The sequence below is a fragment of the Argiope bruennichi genome, chromosome 10 (assembly GCF_947563725.1).
Source record: "Argiope bruennichi chromosome 10, qqArgBrue1.1, whole genome shotgun sequence".
NCBI classification, from domain to species: Eukaryota; Metazoa; Arthropoda; class Arachnida; order Araneae; family Araneidae; genus Argiope; species Argiope bruennichi.
In genome coordinates this window covers 68379675-68400135 of record NC_079160.1, presented here as the reverse complement: position 1 = coordinate 68400135, position 20461 = coordinate 68379675, and the positions used below count along the sequence as shown (strand labels likewise).

The following is a 20461-nucleotide window of genomic DNA, read 5'->3' as shown; positions in this document are numbered from 1 at the left end:
ATTTAGCGATGCGTAAAGATATTCATAAAACTAAAAGTTATTTCCCAGTCATGCTGATTATCCAATGAGAAAGTCAATATTCTACCATTAAAACTGTGAAAAATCACGCCATGCTGCAACTGATTATAAAGTAATAACAAGAAATAAAAATTTCCCAAACACATTAAAAATGTCAGAAACATTATTAGATATCCGCTAATAAACAAAAAGTTTATTTGGGTTCTTAATGTGGCTATCTCTTCAATTTTTATCTTTTTCTTAGTTTTTATTATTTTTGCCTTCACCTATAATAAACATTAAATAAATAAAGACCAAATCTTGACCTTAAAGTGAAATAAATTTTCCACGTTTTTAAAATCCCTTTGATATCGATTCCCAATACGATGGTGATGAAACCAATTTTTAATCCGTTTGTTCTTCCCATTTGACAATTATTACTTGTTGAAACAGCTGATAATAACGAGCGTCGTATGTCTTTTAGTTTTCGATCAGAGAAGGGCAGATAAACTCTCTCAAAGCTGTTTGATTCTTTGAAATTGTGGCATGAAAATGGGTGTATATCGTACTCCGCAGGGTAAAGTATTTTTTTTCTACATTTATACCTAAATTTAAAATTTTTGTATTTAATTATTTATCAAATAACACGGGAATGTCGTCTTCATTCCTTCAAATAATCGCCGGCAAGATTATTATTTATTATATTTAATGAACTGATTATATAATTATATCTTTTCATATAAATAGCAGTTAGCTTCACAGCAAAAATATTTGGAATACTCGAAAGATTTGCTTCTAAAAAGTGATTAGCCCAGAATTTGATGGTTAACTTCAGTTCGTTTTCTAATTATTTCACAAGATGCATTAAAAAGCGGGGTCATGAAATATTTATGAAAATATAAAATGTCAACAAGTCATAAAATTGTTAAAATTTCAAGAATCTATTTTCCTAACAATGCGGAATCTTTTCTTTACTTATTCCTTTAAAGTACTAAATTAATCTTTGTTAATCTGTATTTAAATTTGTGTTTAGTTTTGTAATGTGTTCACTGATTTTAACTTATGTAGCAAGTAATAAACTATAACATCAGGCAAAAACCAATAAACATCGTTTGATATTTTTTTAATCCTATAATCTATGTAGGTATTCTTTTTTCTATTTATAAGATATGCACAATTACACTTACTATATGCACATTACTATTTATATTTTTACTCAATGTTTATAATAGTGATAACTGACAAACTATGTAGAATAGTAAAGACATGATTACTCTTTGCCAAGACTGGAGGACTTGTTTCATTCGTTACTCTTTTTAAAGAATTTTCATATCATTTTTAATTTCAACATTCAAACTCATGAATTTTCAAACAATGATAAAAAAAACGCTTATCAAAAAATTGATTCCAGAATAAACGTATTTGTTAAATGATTGTCTAAAGCAACACATGGAATAATTCCTTACTACTATTTGTCAGTTTGCTACTCTTTATCAAAAACTTATTGATAATTTCAAACGGTGTAAGAAATTTCTATATATGCTTAATATATCTTCTTAATATCTCTGCTACTGGATGTACACAAGGAACTAAAAAATAACAAATTGACTAAATGTTATTAATTTAGTTATATAGTAAGTGTAATTGTGCATTTGACAGAAACTTTGAAATATGTATAAATTTAATGAAATATGGTTTTAAATTTATTGCAGACTAAATTATACAAATCCTTTATAACTTTAAGAAATAGAAAGTTTCACGTGGATTTCTATCGTTTCGATATTTATTTTATTAAAAAAATATATTATCTTATCCTTTTCTTTATAAATCATTCTCAATATGTTGACAGACTTCATTTACTGTAAACATGTTAAGGGGTTCTTCTGGCATGAAAATATGACTTTAAACAAACTGAAGCTGTAATTTAAAATGATCTAGCTGCGTTAGGCCAGCTGTTTCTTGTTTGATACTAATGACATTAAATCAATTAATTTAAGCAACAATAAAGTTTTTCCTCAATTTATGCTGAAACCATTAAATATTACAAAAGACAAAGTAACAAGTTGTAAAATATATGGGAAAAAAAACATAACTGTGCATAATCATTGTGTTAATATTTTAATATTTTTCAAAATTATATGTTGTGAATTATAAATGGTAGACACATCTTTAATTAAAATGCTTATAGATTTATAATATTATTTTCTTAGGAGTAACAATTGCCGATTGCATTAATTTGAATGCAGAATACATTAAGAAATGGGGTACGAAAACTACTCTAATATTTTATTTCTATATTCCTTCTGGTGGAATGTACTTTTTACCATTTTCTTTTATTTAAACAGCAGAAAATATTTAAAACTTCTTTTTTGCAAACAAGTCTCAAAAAAAAAAGAATCATCGTTCCTCTAAAAGTAACTTTTATTCATTACTAGTTTAACAGCATGTTTACTTTTTGAAATGTCTAATTATGATGACGTAAGCTAAAGAAGATAAATTAGCGCCATTCTTTAGAGCAAAATATATTGAACTCCACCCGCGATCATAAAACAAATGAACTTCCGGTCCGTCATCTGTCAGAAATTTGAGAGCAGGCTCAAAGGCTGATTAAAAAAATCTGCCCTCATGTGATTAGATTCAATATCGTTCTCAATCTTCACAATTATTAGAACTCTTTCAGTACATACGACCTCAACAACTGCCGATGAATCCAGCTCCTCTGTAATTGCCGAACTCATCTTGCCAGTTCTATTCTATGTCTCTTCACGTCTCCCTCTCTAGAGATGTTAGTCTTTCTAATATCCCAACTATTTGATATCTTTCTGGCACGTTTGTAATATTATCTCACAATCTTATAATTCTTACCATTCTTAAAATAATCAAAAATACTTGCACGTGATTTTTTTTCCCTTGACGCATCAAACGTATGAAATATGAGGGTGTATTAAAAAGTAACTCTCATAGTAATGAATACAGTAATAAAAAAATGAAATGAGTGGTATTATGATGAGAAAATGAAAGTAATGCCAATTTGATACTTCTTTACATAACTCCCATTCATGTTGAAGCGTTTGTCCAGCGTTGGATCAATTTCAAAATTCAAGTTTTCATAAAACACCGTCAACTGCGAATAGAGCCGCTGTCTCATTGCCCGTTTCAGATCATCATCAAAATTAATCTTTTGACCGACGAGAAACTTCTTAATGGATCCAAGCAAATAAAAAGTGAGGAATTTGCGTCCCGGCTTTAGGTGATATCAAACTTCGCGAATAAATTATTTTTGTTATTTTACACGAACAGAAGGGGGAAATTGTTCCCAGAGCTTTCTGGAAAACAGTCCAAACAAGAACCTTCAGGTTTTCATTTATTTGTACCCATTCAGAGGTTCCACGGCGGTCAGAAGCTTAACTCTGACTGCGACCTCAAACGAGCCGTCCGACAGCGGCCCTACTCTCAGCAGACGGTATTCAGCGGGAGCAAGATTTCCAAACTGATCTGGCGCTGAGACAAAAAGCTTTAACATAAAGGTCAGTTATCTAGAAAACTATCAAATGGCAATATTTTTATATCCGTTTCATATTTTTATTCATTACATTTTTATTATTGTGCTCAAAATTATTTGTTCTGTTATTGATATGTTACGCTGTAATATTACTTATCTGTATTGAGAAATCAGGATTTGCTGAATGCTATTGATGCATGTAAAGAATCGTGTGTGTGTGTGCGTGCGTGCGTGCGTGTGCGTGCGTGCGTGCGTGTGTGTGTGCGTGCGTGCGTGTGTGCGTGTGCCAGCGTGTGTGCGTGCGTGCGTGCGTGTGTTTGTGTGTGTGTGTGCGTGCCAGCGTGTGTGTGTGTGTGTGTGCGTGCCAGCGTGTGTGTGTGTGTGTGTGTGTGGAAGAATAGAGTTGGAAAACTATTAGAAGGCAATTAAAATTGAGGCGTATACATATTTTGAAAAATGGGAATGTCCATATCAGTAAGATATTTTAAAATCTTAATTAGACAATTAATCTGTTAGAGACTAAGTAAAATTGATTTTTACAAAATCAAACAAAATAATTTTTGAAGAAAAAATTGTTTGATGAATAAAAAAAATAAATAAAAATATCTTTAAAATTATTAAAATTTAATTGTTTTAAAATTTAACAAATATCTTTATCTATATATATCTTTTCATTAATGATAATGATGTGCATTTCAATTTTCCTGATTTTGCCCATTTTTTAAAATATTTTTAAAATAAAGGCAAAATTAAATTTTACTATCATAATAGAAGTCATATTGATTTCCTTTTTTTCGTGAAATTTTTGAATAGCCTATTTTTTTCAATTATAAAATTATCTTTTTTTTTTTTTTTTTTTTTTTTTTTGCAAAAGTGGCATAAAAATACAGCATCTTTTTTACTAATGCTAACGTTAACATTTTATTTTTTTTTCTTAATTAATAATTCTTCAAAAATGAATTTTTAAATATAATTTATAACATAGTCTGTTTTCACTAAAAGGAAATGCAACCTCAACTTCATTGCTTTATCATTTTTATTGAAATATGTAACATATTATTATTATTTAAGATTAAAACAATAACCATCCATTTATTCTTTGTCTGCTTTTTTTCCCTTTCTTTTTTGAGAAACAATTTTAAAATTGTGTTCTTCGATTATTTTTGATAGATTCGCTTTCTAGCTACAATCTCAAGACTGTCTCTTGCCCACAAAACTAAATAATTTTCTCTAAAAATTCTATTATTCATCTGTGCATGACAATTATCTTAAAAATTTGCTCAATAATATATAATGGTTGAATTTTATATTAGAATTTTGCATGACAAAAAAGAAAATCCGCATTTATTCAGTCTTAAATTCTTGCAGAGTCATTCTTCTTGCTACTTTTCAATTATTAAAAAGAATCTAAATTATTAATCTTGTTTTATGAAAAATATCAGGAACAACTTAATTCTGTTTATTCGACATTAGTTGTCTTTGTCGAATAGCTGGTTAGCCAATGATATTATTTACATTTAATTTCAGTTAAATTATTGGATGTCACTTCTTGCTCATAATTGCCTCAAATTGTCAAATATTAAAACGTATTGTTTAAACTATTTTAGATATTTTCTTTTCAGTTTTGTACATGGACAGTTTCCAATTAAGAATTATCCTATTACTTTATAGTAGAATTAAAAATGCAACTATGTAATTCATCTATCTTCTAACTTTCGGGATATAGCAAATTTTATTATTTTTCTATGCATTATTAGCTAGCTGCCTCTGGCGACCAATTGGTTCGCTGGGATTAATGTTTACTAAAATATTTCAGTTGTTTCATCAACAAATTTTTTTTATAAATTTCATATTTTGATACACATATAATTCACATTATTTCAAAACCCTTACATGGTTTCCTTCAATATGTTTTGCATTTCCCTAATTATTTTATCTACAAATATATACATACAATTATAATGAAGGAAAACGCAACAATATTTTAAGCTGGAGGTACTTTCTCACCTTTGCCTGATTCCGAACTTAAACCTTAATTTTAAGTACAGCAAAATATCAAAATAATATTAAAACCATACCTTATATTAAAACCTACTCAACATAGAAAAAAAACCCTTCATATTTTGATCACAATAATGGAAAAAACGGCAGAATAAAATATCAGTACTGACAATGCGCATTGTGAGTTTTACTTCAACAATAAAATATATTGTTGTAAAATACGTTAAAAATAATTTTAAAAGTTAACTAAAAATAGAAAAAAATTATAAGGCAAAACATTTAGCACCCTTAAAAACAAATTTTTGAGTTTTAAAATGTAAAAGTCATTTTAACTGTAATATTTTCGGAAGTTATTGCGAAAAGGCACCGAAACTTCCTTAGTTTTTAATTAATTAAAATTCTAATTCTAGAATTCTAAAAAAAAGCAGAAGCTGTAAAGTTTCACTCAATGAAACGGTACTGCTGTTTGATTTATCATTACATAAGGCCTATTTATTTGTTCAATAGATTTCTTCAAAGTTTTTTTAAAACTTAAATCAGTTTAGTCTCTGCCAATATTTACCAATTACTGGCACGTAAATAAAATAAAACTATCCAGAAGTGGCATAATTAGATTAATTAAAATTTAAATTATTTGTAAATAAGTTCACAATTATCAAAACTTCTGCAAAAATCATATTAAATTGTGAAAATGTGGATAACTATGAAAAATCATATTAAATTTTGAAAACTCTACCATTGATGTGAAAAAAGTTATGATTATATTTGATTTTGTATATTTTAAATTTCTGACTCTGAATCTTTATTCTTTGCAATATTAATTCGAGTAGTACAAGAAAGCCGTTTTCGCTTTTATGAGAAAAAAAATCATTAAGGCTTTACTGAAAAATTGCCTTAATTTTAAGCACATTCATTCATTTTAAATTTGACGAAGTTTGGTAAAATCTTAAAGCATCTTGCTCCAGCTATGAGACATCATTAACCAACAGTTTTAATGGCAGAAATATAACAAAATATATATTTTTCTATAAATTCAAATAATTTATTTTTTAAAATTGGCATTATATAGCTCATACATTATATCAAATTAAATATCAAGAATCAACATACAGGTTCTATTACTTTTCACAATTAAATGGGTCGAAGTTTAAATATTCCATACATTTGGATTATTTATCATTAAGATAAAAATATGCAATACTAAAAATGATATGAATTGTGATATCGAAACTCGGAGAATATTTATTGTCATACTGTCTAGCACCTCACAAAAAATGTAATCATATCAGCTAGCCAGATAACAGGAACACAAGAACATCATTAATCAGGATCGAAATTTAAAAACATCCTACTAGAGGTTAATGACAGAAATCGTGTCATTTCAGATAAAAGAGTATCTGTTTTTACGATAAAGCATCAATAAAAAAGGTTAACAACTGTTTTTATAAAATCAATGAATTCTTTAAAATAAATCTACCTATAAATGAAATATTGAACAACTATTTCACAGATAAAAGGTTGAATGTAGCATTAGGTGGATTTTAGGTTATCGTGTGTGTGTGTCTGTGAGTGTATGTGTTGGACTCTATAGACAGAGACACACCATTTGCCAAGAACTACCAAACTTGGCACATATTTTGAAGGTGGAAATAGATAGAGATATAGACAGAGATATAGATAGAGAGATATAGATAGAGATATAGACAGAGATATAGATAGAGAGATATAGATAGAGATATAGACAGAGATATAGATAGAGATATAACATCAATTTGGCATTGATTTACGAGTGTTATGATAAATTTCAGAAAGCAACTCTTTTCTATTCTTGCAAGCAATTACATATCAATATCTGAAATTACGAAAAAATGTTATGCAAAATATTCCTTCCATTAGAGGAAAACATTTATGCTAATTTATCTGAGTTTGAATAACAGTCAATTATCTAATATGATAGCTTTTATAGGTTGGCTATTATTTGTAAATAGCGTGGTTTTACGTGTGATGAGAAATGTATGATTACAAATCGTCCAAATCGCTTTACAAGTCAGATCACTAGACGTAAAGATATCAAATTTGACTTGTAATTGCTTTTGATTGTAGGACTAAGAAAGGGTTTTCAAAATTTAAATTAAATTTTTAACAAAAAAATGAGGGTAATTTTTATTTTATTTCCTCAATAATTTCAATGAATAGCGTAAAACAAAAATAATTTTTTCATAATTAATAATCATAATTAAAATTCAAAAACAAAAAGCAATGATATCAGATTTACATTCGCTTAATTTTTTCTGTAACTTTAATATTTGTTAAATATTTTAATATTTTTAAATAGCTAAATCAATGGCTTTTTATTGTTTAAGTATCTATATTTAAATAAATGCGAGTTGAAATAATACACTATCGCTACTATAAAGTTAGGATTTTTTTAAAAATATTGAAAATAATCGAGCATGAAATATTTATCATGCTACTGCTTATTTTTACAAGAAATTTAAATTTCTTTCAAATTTTCTATAATTTTTTAATTAGATTGACCGGCAGTTATTTCTTGGGTAGTAGATGCTCAATAAGAAAAGAAATCCTCAATTTTTTTTATTCAAAATAAATCGAAATGTTAATGTCTTTGCTCAAAAACTCTGAAGCATATTATTATACAAAAAACATTCCATAATTCAAAAATTTAGTCTTCTAATTATATCAATTTTGTTTCAGCATAATCTTTTTCTTTAATTTTGATTAAATTTTAAGCATATTTTACATGAATTATTTTTATTGCATCATGTTAAAGTACTTTGCGAAAGTAACGAACGAATTTTTTAAGCTCATATTAACGATGCTATGTAATTAACAGTAAAATTTAAAATAAAATAAAACTATAAAAATAAAGCCTAATATTTAAGACAAGAGCTTTGAATTCCTTTTAAATAATTTTTATAGTTTCAAAAATTAATTCCCCCCCCCCCCCATTTCTTTGCAGTTCTTTTATATTTTTCTCACTTTTAGATTCTTTATAACAAATTTTTATTAAAATATTGTTGGTTTTCTTAGGAATTACATCTTAAAATATAGAGCGTTTAACAAAATAGATTATAGGAGACATAATTAAATGGTATTGATTTTTTTTATTCCACGAAAAAGATGAAATAACTGTTATGCTGCTATTTGTAGAGTTTTACTCCTTTTACGTCGCCATTTCCTAACTTTTATATACAAAGAAATAAGTTATTTGAAAAATAGTACATTGCTTCTTCATATTGTTTGGAATGTTTCCTCTTAATGTATTGATACCATCAATAGGTAAAACTTAAATCTAATTATTAATCTTAATAAATTAAATTTAATTTCGAATAATCAATCTGAATCGAAACATCAATCTGAATTTGCGATAATTTAGATTTTTTTAAGGCTTCTTAAAGCGAGTATAATAAAATAAAGAAAAGCAATCGTGTCTTATGTAATCTGTTTTATGTTTTTTATATTTTACTATGATGACAAATATATTTTATATTTTCTTTGATGACAAAATACTCCCATCAATTATATTAGCGTAAGTAGTATAAAGCATTTACGAGCACGTATGAATTCATTTCATAGTATTTCCCTCACACACCCGATTTCCATGTGCTGTTATTTAAAATATAGCTCATGTTATTGAAAAAAAAACGGGTATGATTTTTAGACACCTTTCTATCACCCTATTGAATTCAAGTATTTACGCAGATCTACAATTTTGTTCACAATAAAGCATACTTAATTTTCTTTATCTAAGTCGTTGCATTTTTTTAATTACCGCATTTACGTACCTACTAATAAATAAGCAGATTGATGATTATCTCATTAATGATTATTTCTAATTAAAAACTGTTTCAAATTTCATACGCATTGCTGTATGCGTTTAGGAGTTATTATATTCACACGCATACAGAGAGACTTTCTTTTGATGGATTTTGACCAAATTTTGAAAGATATCTACTATTTGAATCTAAAATTCCATACCAAATCCATCGCTTTACTCAATATGGTTTTGAATAGTCCTGTTCACAGACAAGCAGACAAACATAAGTCTAAAAGTGCATTTTTCAGATTTAGAGAAGTCTGATATGTGCAAATGAGTCAATATCTAGAGATTAAATTTTTTGACAATCAAAATATTTTCTCTATATAAATATTTCTTATACGCTAACGTAGATAGAAATACTTCTTATAAAACATCAAATATTTATCTTCTCAATAATATTTTCTTTTGGTACTGCTCATCTCTGATTTCTATTCATATCTCATTAAATTTATTTTTAATTATGACAACCATTGCATATTCATAAATGAATGTATTTCTCAATGGTCGATTTTCAGAACAAAAGTGGTGAAAATTTAATTTGGAAAAGGAAAAATGTCTCATAAATTGTGGAGAAGGATTCAAGAAAAACATTAAATTGCAGCATTCGCGAGTGAAACGATATTGGAAAATGAATGCAGGCTTAGTACTTGAAACAAAATATTTGTTATTTATTCCGACTCTGTTATTGGGATAACAACTTCGCGTGAATAAATTGTCGAACGATAAAATTCTTATTTCTCTTTTACTTTCTTGTATCTTTCTTTAAATTTATTTTATCATCAGTTGTCTTTGACGAGCAACTGGTTCACCAAATTAATGGTTGCTAAATTTTAATTTAAATATCTAACTCAATCTTAACGGCTTCTTCAGCAAAATATTTTTAAGCTTCAAATTTTAATAGCCATATAAATTATATTATTTTAGTAGCCTGTACCATAATATTCATTGCACAATATATTTCCCTAATTTTCAGTCATTTCCCCGAAATTTATTCTTTAATATGAAATGGAGTTGATCAAATTTTAACTATAAAAGCTCTTTAATTGTTAACAATTATGTTTTTTTAATTATAAGCACAAAACATAGAATCATTAAGCACTAAAGTCTTATACGAATTATAAAATATTTTTTTATAAGTTAAGCAATATATCAAGAGATTGTTCAATAAAAATTTCTTTTGTTTATCATAGAATTCAATTTTCAATTTTATTTTCAAAAAAAAAAGTTAAATGACGTAGTATTTTATTTTGTTTCTATCAATAAATATACTTATATTCATACTTTTGAAAAAAAACTATGAAGTCTAAATTTTATAAATTACTTTGTAATATGAATTATATTCAGTACGGTGAAAATAAATTCTAATTTTTTATGATCAAATCTTATGGCGTTGTAAATCTTTAGATATTTTTATTTTAGAGAAATCAACAGGTTCATTGTTTTAGGTCAATCAGATTCATAGCCCCATACATCTTTATAAAAATTTAAAATTCAAAATTCATTAGCATATTTATTAACTCAAATTACATAAAACAGTAATTTTCATTTTGACTACTTTTCTTCTTATGTATACCTTTTACTAACTTCTTAGAAATTAACTCCTGGCTCCAAATTAGAATGGATATAGATATAGATGTAGACCATTTATACCTTAAATACTATAGAATTATTGAAATTATAAATTTTTAAAAAATCGCGAAACACTTTTAGTGCATTTATTTTTGTGAAAAATATGCTTCTTGTTTATTTCATTTCAAACAGACATACGCTATTCATTTTCTACATACTTTCATACAGAGAGTCTCCTAGGTTTATTTTGCAGTGACAGTTTAATTTAATCCTTTAATTTGAACTTTGGTCAGTGTGCTGGCAACACTTAGATAAAAAGTTAATTTTTCTCATGCATGGGGTAACGCGCTCGTTCCTGTTAAATTTAATTTTTTTTTTTATATTATCCACTTTTGGCGGACAGTTGAATAACTGAGAGTAATGATTAGTAAAAATTTCAATTGTTTCCTCAGCAAAATATTTTTAAAATTTAAATTTTGATAGATATTAGGCTTAGCCTTAAGCCAAAGCCTGTTTATTGCGTTTTACATTTCCCTAAATTCCTGTTCATATCTCTATAAAACCATTTACATACAAAAAAAGAACAAAAGTGTCTAAAAAGAGCAGCAGGGTCTCATACTTTAAAAAGTTTTTACCATCGTTTTATTTAGAACTTAACCTTAATTTTTTCACAAAATAGGAAGCAGTTATTAATAGCATCTCTTATACTGAAATCCATATAATATGGAAAAATAAACTGAATATTCATATCTTGATCCCAATAAAATACATCCAGCATGAGATATTAGTAGAAACAATGCAAACGATTTGAGTTTTACTTCAACAATTAAATATATTGTAAAACACGCTTAAATATTTTATAAATATTAATTTAAAAAATAGAAGAAAAAATTATAGGACAAAAATTTGATATCATTGAAAAAATAATTTTTTTGAATTTTAAAATGTCGTAAAATTCCTTTTTCTACCGTAATATTTTCGTAAGTAATTATTAAAGAACGTCGATATTTTGCTTAATTTTTAATCTCTTAAAAATTTTTTCCAAGTTTTAGGACACATTCTCACTTCTAAAACATATATGCAGAAAGTTTGGTATCTCTTTATTAAACAGCCTGTCGAGCAGAACGCCAACACACTCGCACTTTAGTCTTTATTATTAATAACTATGTAATTTATATTTTTTAAAAATACGCTTAACTTTGTTTTGAAAATTCATTAAAAATAGAAAAAAATTAGTAGAATTCAATGGCAAAAAGTGTAATATTATTGAAAAGTTATATTTTAAATTTTAAAGTTATATAAAAATCAATTTTGTATTGAAATATTTCGAAAATTACAGCAGTGAAACACCAAAATGTTGCTTAATTTTAATTAATTAAAATTCTAACTAATATTTGAAAAAAAATTTCTTGGTTCATTCCCACCCTTCAGTATATAAATATAAGCGCCAAGTTTGATAACTTAGGTCAAACGGTTTGGTATATAGAGTGCCGACACACAGAGATATACATTAATTTTTATTATAGTATAGCTAAATATAGATATAAATTTAGTAAAATTCTTACTCTAAAATGAAGACTTGCTCTCTTCCTTGTTGAATTAGCCGGTATTCTTTTTATTTAAAAAATGATGGGTTGAGGTTTAATGGCACAGTACAAAACACTGTGTTGTTCCAGTGCTAACTAAACTGCATCAATCAATTATCAGTTATTTATTACTACGGTCAATAACTTTAAATAACAATTTTTTTAATTCCCTTTAAAAAATGATTGGTTTATTTTTTACGTTCTATATACCAAATAGAGAGAGAAGCAGCATTGGAATCGACTGAAAATTCGGCCGGAAATTCGAATAAATTTTATATTTTAATTTCCTATAACTTATTCATTGGCAATGAGTCTGTTTATAGATAATGAATCAAAAACACAATGAACCAGAGAAGGAAGATCGAAATGTTGTCTTTAACTCATTATTATTAATTTTTGATGAAAATTTTCAAGATATAAAAAAGTACTAAATGCAATATCATAATTCAATTTTTTTCTTGAATTAAGATATTCATATTTATCTCATCCAGTATGAAATGGTTGAAAAGAGTTGACTATAATGCATCATCAACATTATGCAAAGATGGGTGAGAAAAGTAAATGGGTAAAATTCGGCATATGATTCTATCATCAAAGCTATAGATCTGCTTCAAATTTTGAGTGAAACCTATCAAAGGATCAAACATATGTCTGATCTGTCTCTGTGTGAGTAAATGAAAGCAGTAACTAAAAATAATATTTCTTCAATTACTGAATTTCGGTAAATGGTTTTGTTACCAGCTCTGTACATTTGTATAACATTTTAAAACTAAATGTTCACAGAAAAGATTTTTAAATGCATATTCAATTTCTAAGTTATATCTCGAAACCTATAATATGACTTATTGTGTAATCATAACCAAAAAGCTGCCTTAACTTCAGGGTTTAATCTCAATAAACGAGTCTTCAGGAAAATTAAAATGGTCATGAAAATAATATACGAATTATGTATGGTCCCATTACAGTACAATTCAAATACCCGCCTCTCACACAAAAGCATGAACCGTCATCGGAATGGGTAACTCGACTCCATATGCTTATTATACCCACTAGAGAAGTGAGAACCAACCACAATATTATAGATTTCTTATTTTCATATCTATATTTTCATTTCATGTCTATCATACCCCCCCCCGGTGAGATTCCATATCATGTAAATAAAAGAGAAAACCGAAGAGAACTAAAACTAAAAACTAAACTAAATTAAAACTAAACTAAACTAAAACTAAATTCAACATTTACAGTCGGAAAAAGGCTTAAGAAATGCACTAGTATAACATTTTTGAGCCATGAAAGGTAAATTTTTCCACAACATCGTGGCATACAATTATGCACGCATTTTGATGGTTGTAACCTTTACAAGAAAATGGTATATCTTGCCAACAACTTTGCTGAACGTCAAATGTCTCGATCTGAGATTAAATTTAGAAAATTAGATTTGATTATTAATATCAATTTAAAATTTAAGCAGATGTCACCAAGAATAAATGCCACAATCAATGATCATTTTCTGTTTTCAGAAACATCTTTAATCATAATCTGTATTTCCCTGCTATTAAATCAACAGGAAAATATTTCTTTTTGAGGAAAAAAAAAATTAAAATTTGCTGAATTTATTATTTTGTTCTAAAGTGTATTCCTTTTTTCTTGAATTTGTATAATTAGATGTGTAATTCCATTATCTTTACTTTTTTAGGTTCACCAGTGATTTTCTTCCAAGAGCCAAGTCGATTAACAATATACATATCAACTGTCTCCCGCCGACAACGTTTCAAAATTTTAATAGTTATCTGCTGTCTGACACTGTTCATCTTAGGATGGTATTTGAAAACATCGAAAAATTTATTAAAACTTCCCGAAACCTCTAACTCTATCAATGATATATTCGAATCACAAAGAATTTCCACAAGAGTTGAAGGTTCTCAGCATCTACCACCACAAGATCAACCACGAAAGGAAAATGAATTAATGGACTTCTTTCAAGAATATAAAGCATATTTTAATCCCTTCCAGAAAGAACTAGTTTTTGGTTCCACGGAAAATAATGATATATATATTGTCAGATCACATAAACGACTGCATAATGATATCGAATTATTTCCCAGTCCAACTGATTATAATGATATACCAATAACTATTCCGGCAGGAAGATATCCTGATCACGAGTTGGAATTGAAGCACTCGACTGAGTTTGAAATGACATTCACCGTACCGGCCAGACGGCATCCTGATGCTGAGATAGAATTTTCTGATTTGACTGAAAAACACATAATAGGTGGCGCAGAGCATATTACTACACCAATGCAAAATAATGAAATTGAGAGATCATACGACCATAAGGATAATAATTATCTGAAATTATCGCTTGAAGGTGGAATATCAAACAGCTTACAGCCTGTACAACCTACACAGGATTCTAGTCTCCTTCTGGATACTCCAGGTTGTAAAATACCTAAACTAGATCCATGGGACCCAACTGTGAAGCATCTGATTGAACTCCAAGAACCATATGAATGCCCTGGACCTCCATTGTTCATGAAACCAAGTCCTGATGGCTCTGTTACATTAAACGAGACTGTGTTGGAAATATATTATAATATGACGAAGAATGAACTGAGATGCTATTATCATCCATTTTACAGAAAACATGAAGAACCAGACGCTATTGGAGAACACACTTACGTAAGTGGTGTTATAACACAGCTTCCCTTTGGTGTTCCTCTTAATGAAGATTATATTAGAGTTGTGTGTATTTTCAACGATAAGCATTTCGAACAATATATTCCCCTCGTACGTCTGAAAAAAGAAATCGAAGAAGCAAAGAGTTTCATATCGCCTCCAACACCTCGACTGAATATCATACTGGCTGGAATCGACTCCGTATCAAAGTTGAATTATCTCAGGCATTTCCGAAAAACCGATGCCTTTATCAAAGATAAACTGCCTATGTTTGAAATGAATGGCTATACTAAAGTTGGAGATAATACCTTTCCTAATTTAGTGCCTATGTTAACTGGGCATTTCGTTGAACATTATTGGAATGAAACGGTAAGAGAAACAATGTACTTCGACGATGTGGATATCATATGGAAAGACTATGCTAAAAAAGGATACAGAACATTCTACGCAGAAGACAGTCCTTATACTGGCACATTTAATTACATGAAACGAGGGTTTTATGATCCACCTACAGATTATTACATCCGACCATTTTATCTCGCATTAGAAAATTCAAAAATTAAAGAAAATGCTGAGAAAGAATACTGTTACAATTCTCAACTGGAACCTGACATTATTTATGATTACTTGAGAAACTTTATTGAAGCAATGGGAGATAGACCTTACTTTGCTTTCGCTATGGTGTCAACTATTACTCATGATGAATTAAACCAAGCTGGCTGGGAAGACCAGCCAACTGTTCATATTCTGGAAGATTTGTCGAATATGGGTGCTCTTAATAATAGCCTTCTTGTTTTATTCAGCGACCATGGCCTGCGTTTTGGAGACATTCGGTACACATATATAGGGAAATTAGAAGAAAGACTGCCATTAATGTATATACATGCTCCTAAGTGGTTCCTTGAGCAGTATCCACAATACGCAAGAAATCTCAAAATAAATCAGAACCGTTTAATGACACTCTTTGATATTCATGCTACGATGATACATTTACTGGATTTGAACAGATCAGCGGAAGAAAGAGCAGAACTTACTATGGGTAAAAGTCTTTTGGAAGAAATATCGCCAAACCGAACATGCGAAGAAGCCAACATACTCCCCCATTGGTGTCCTTGCCAAACATTTGAGAACGTTCCTTTCAATAGCATTGAAGCAATAAATGCATCTCAAGCGATTGTGAATGACATTAATTCCAAACTGGCTGAGTATGGTGGTATCTGCGAAGTTTTAGAAGTTGCTGAAATCATGGATGCAAGAGTTGGACGAGCGAACGATTTAGTGTTACGTTATGAAAGGCATGACAATGATGTCATTAATAGAACTGTTATACTGGGAGAAAGGGTCAATCCTATAGCGGATTACATGATAACACTTGTTACAAAACCTGGTCAAGCTGTTTTTGAAGGAACAGTTCGACATAATCCACAAAATAACTCATATGTCGTTCTAGGAATAAGTAGAATAAGTTTGTATGGAAAGACTTCATGGTGTATAAATAGTCAAAAAATGAAAATTTTTTGCTATTGTAAAATTCAACAAACTTCTTAATGTTACTTGTAAGAAATTATTATAAGAAAAAATGGCATTTAAAGAAGAAAAATTCTGACAGTCTCTAACAATACTGTATGAAACCCGTTTCTAACCTTGTCGGTTTTGGTAAGATTTTTGAAAACTTGCAGCCTTTAATATATTGAACATGCTTCTAGAATCCTTAAATGCAACATATCTCGGTTCTTTTCTTCATTAAAATTATTGTTTATTCTTATAATTTTAGTCTTCGACTATGAACAAAAAGTATTCTTAAGTTTCGACTATTTCCATGAATTTGAAGAAATAAAAGTGAGAAACTCTAAAGTATATTACCTGATCTCTTTTAATCACTTTACCCATAATAGCGTTTGATGTATGCCCAAAAAAATCACCAATACTGAAACTCTAAACGGGATGTAAAATTGACATTCCTATATCGAGTAAGAGTATTAATTGTTACTATTTAAAAAAAGACTGGAAAATTTATTACAAACGGCAAAATATTTTTCTACTTCTTTATTCTGAAAAGTACATAACATTGTAAGTAAATTTTCAAATGTAGCGTGATAGATTTGGTGTACATAAAACTGTGTTACAACTGACTGCTGAATTTCATTAAATATTTTTGTTCTCAGCATAAAAATTAAATTATTATCCATGCGATAATTTATTGCTCAATGTATGTTTTTATTGTTATACAAATTTTGGTAAATGTGTATCATATTATTCATCAATTTCTGACTCATTTTCATAAGCATTGTTATATTTATCATATCATTATTCAATCATATCATTTTTTATTGTGATGAAATAAAGAGATTTATTGTTATTAAAACGTGAGTTTATTATTAATATCATCGTAGTTTTATTTGTATTAAAGATTTATCCATTTATTTTTAGCTATCGTAATAAAGCATTTGATACAGAATAGTAGACATTAAAAGGTATGAGTTACATTTATCATGTGACTTTGGTGTTATTTGAATTCTTGCATGTTAATTAAAATGTTAATCTTCAAATGATCATATGTATTAAATCATTCCCATCAATATTCTTTTTGTTTAGTTATTTCGAAAGTCACCACACATTCCTGATCAGCCTGGATAGTAGTGAATTTCAATGCTTTGTACACAGTTAAAATATATCCTAGATTTGAATTTAATATTGTAGAATATTTCGATTTATAATAAACAAATAATAAGTAATTAAAAAAAGATTAAATAGTTTGAACTTTATGGAAAACTGGCTGTTAGAAAGTTATCCTTCTTTTGACAACCGAAAAATATAAAAAGCTGGCTATGAATTATGGGAATAAATCAACCCGAGAGAAAGATAAGTAAAAGACCAAATGAGTTTCTTGCGGTATTTTACTTTCAATCGAAATGTTGCTAATTAAATCTTTCATTGATTTAGGCTTCTAACTATTTGGTTTTATGGAACAAAAAGCCCAAATCTGAATATAAAATATTTTGTAATTGTTTATATAATGTATAATATATGAATATATTACTATAAATAAGGCGTGCAAATTTGGAATGTTCCCTTGTTCCACAGTAAATTTCTGGCTAATAAATGAACATTTATGAATTGAAATTATTTGTATCTATAGAAAGGTTAGCCATCAGCGCCTGTCTCTGTTATATGTGCTTCCCTTGAAAGAACTCAACTTTGAGTATATGACTAAATTAATATGGTGAATTAATATGGCTATTAATATGGTGGGAGAATAGTTGGTTGACAATGGGGGCTAGTTCTGTTTAAATTGACAAAAGTTCTGAATTAAAGACATTAATAGAAAAATAAATTTTCACTATCACTTCACTACTTAGTTTTCACTCTCTTTAGATACTCTTACTGTTTATTAAGTGTTTGTTGCGCCAGTTATTAAATATCAAGTTCAATGAACAAGTTAAAATATGACAGCCAAATAATTGAAGTTTTCGGAAATTCCAAGTCGGTTATGCTGTTGTGATAATAATGCCGTTGCTAATCTTTATAAATTTTTATGTCTATTTATATGCTTTAATAAATTAAAATTTAATATGGATATTTTATACCACTATTTTTTAATTGTAGTTAAGTTGTTTAATCTCATTTTCTCAAAGAATGAGATTAAAAGACAGCTAGTTTAGACAAAACCTTTCAAGTAACTTAAGAAATATATTATCTAGCTTCTGTATTTATATCGCATCTTTAGTATTGGGATTCGATAGACAAATAACATGAAATCTTTACATAATTTTAACATTACATTAAACTTTTTGATAACTGACAAAAAACATTAAATTTTCGGGGGGGGGGGTCAATATAAATTTTAAGTAATCTGTTCATTTTTAAAATGAACAGATTGTTCTAAAACTTAGGAATAGAGAAAACATCATTCAAAATTTGAATTATATACAGTATATAAATAATGCAAATATAAAAATCTATATAATTTCTCAAAGAATAAAAAATAAACGAAATCCAAACATTTTTATAAATAAAACCGTTCTTAGAATAAAAATGTTGAATGAAATAAAATAATTTCGCCAAAAGACGATTTTTCGAAATAGTTGCATACCTTAATAGATTCATTTCAATCTTATTTTATTCCTTTTACTAAGATAAGCTGAGTTATTATTTTTTTTATTTACATGACTTCTTTTTTTATCTTAAAATTTAAAATATCATAAATGTATACACATGTTAAATAAATTGCAGTACTTCGAATCTTACTTACAAATTTATTCTTCCTTTTTTTCTCACTAGCAAAAAATATATTATATTTATTCGACTCTAGGAATCCTTGCCGAATGTCGAACAACAGAGACTATTGTAAGGTGCAATACGAAAAATTTATATTTGAAGTCATTCTGACTCATCTATTACAAGAAAAAGCTAATGCAGAATCATCTTGAAATAATTCAGCTTTCTCTTAAATTGTTCAAATATAAGTTGCTGGAATAGTCCAGGATCAGAGGATCATGAATTCTAGACAAGATTCCATCGAGTTTTTTTGTATGAATTTGATAAATGCTTCATTAACTGTCTTTATTCAGACGTCCATATTCTGGAGTTTCGTGGTTCTTACTAAAATAGTTGTCTGCCTATGTATCTGGCATTTTGTCACAATTGGCAGTATAAGATCAATCACAAAATAACCGCCATGTGATTTTAAATTGGTGCGTTAATCTAACACATCTCAAATGATATTAAGAATTTAATGACAGTTTGGTCACTAAAACAATTACGGTATAAAGTATAGCTTTGTAAAAATGATCTTTAAAATGCCAATTCCATAAATTATTCAATAGCGCTGTTTGATATTGTCCACGTAGATAGCAAAGCTATTGCAAACTTTTCTTTCTGTCTTAATCACAAAAATGCCAAATTTTGTAGGTTAAATAATTACATTTAAATAGATTTTTATATTCATCTTTTTTAATTCAGAAAAGAGCAAATAGAGCAGAAGAAGAGAGAATAGTTTTATTCATTTAGTTTAAATAGTTTTTTTTTTCATTTTAAAATTAGAATGCAAAAATCTAATAGTTTATAACCATTATCATAACCACATATATTTCATTTGAAATACAAATACTATCATTTTTGTGTTTTTAGCTGTACGAGAGCGATTTTGGATGAGTCTCATGATTTTGAAGCTTATTTTAACTTTCATACTGGAACAGTAGTTTTTTTAGAATGAATTCTCATTTTAGGATAATCTTGAATTTCCGATTTAAAAAAATGCAAGAAACTGTTGAAAAGCTATTATTT

At 28.1% G+C, this 20461-nt stretch overlaps 1 protein-coding gene across 1 annotated transcript; it reads left to right on the top strand.

Annotated features, from left to right (window-relative positions):
* The first annotated feature begins 485 nt into the window (after positions 1 to 485).
* LOC129989445 (uncharacterized) lies at positions 486 to 17456 on the top strand. Its single transcript, XM_056097988.1, has 2 exons — positions 486 to 574; positions 14193 to 17456. The coding sequence occupies exons 1-2, from the start codon at positions 544 to 546 to the stop codon at positions 16721 to 16723; spliced, it is 2562 nt and encodes an 853-aa protein (XP_055953963.1). The 5' UTR covers positions 486 to 543; the 3' UTR covers positions 16724 to 17456.
* The last annotated feature ends 3005 nt before the right edge of the window (positions 17457 to 20461 follow it).

What these genes read in the sequence shown, in the direction of transcription:
- LOC129989445 (XM_056097988.1), top strand. Translation starts at nt 544, where the DNA reads ATGAAAATGGGTGTATATCGTACTCCGCAGG. An exon ending in TGTATATCGTACTCCGCAGG is followed by an intron (nt 575 to 14,192) that starts GTAAAGTATTTT and finishes TTACTTTTTTAG; the next exon opens with GTTCACCAGTGATTTTCTTC.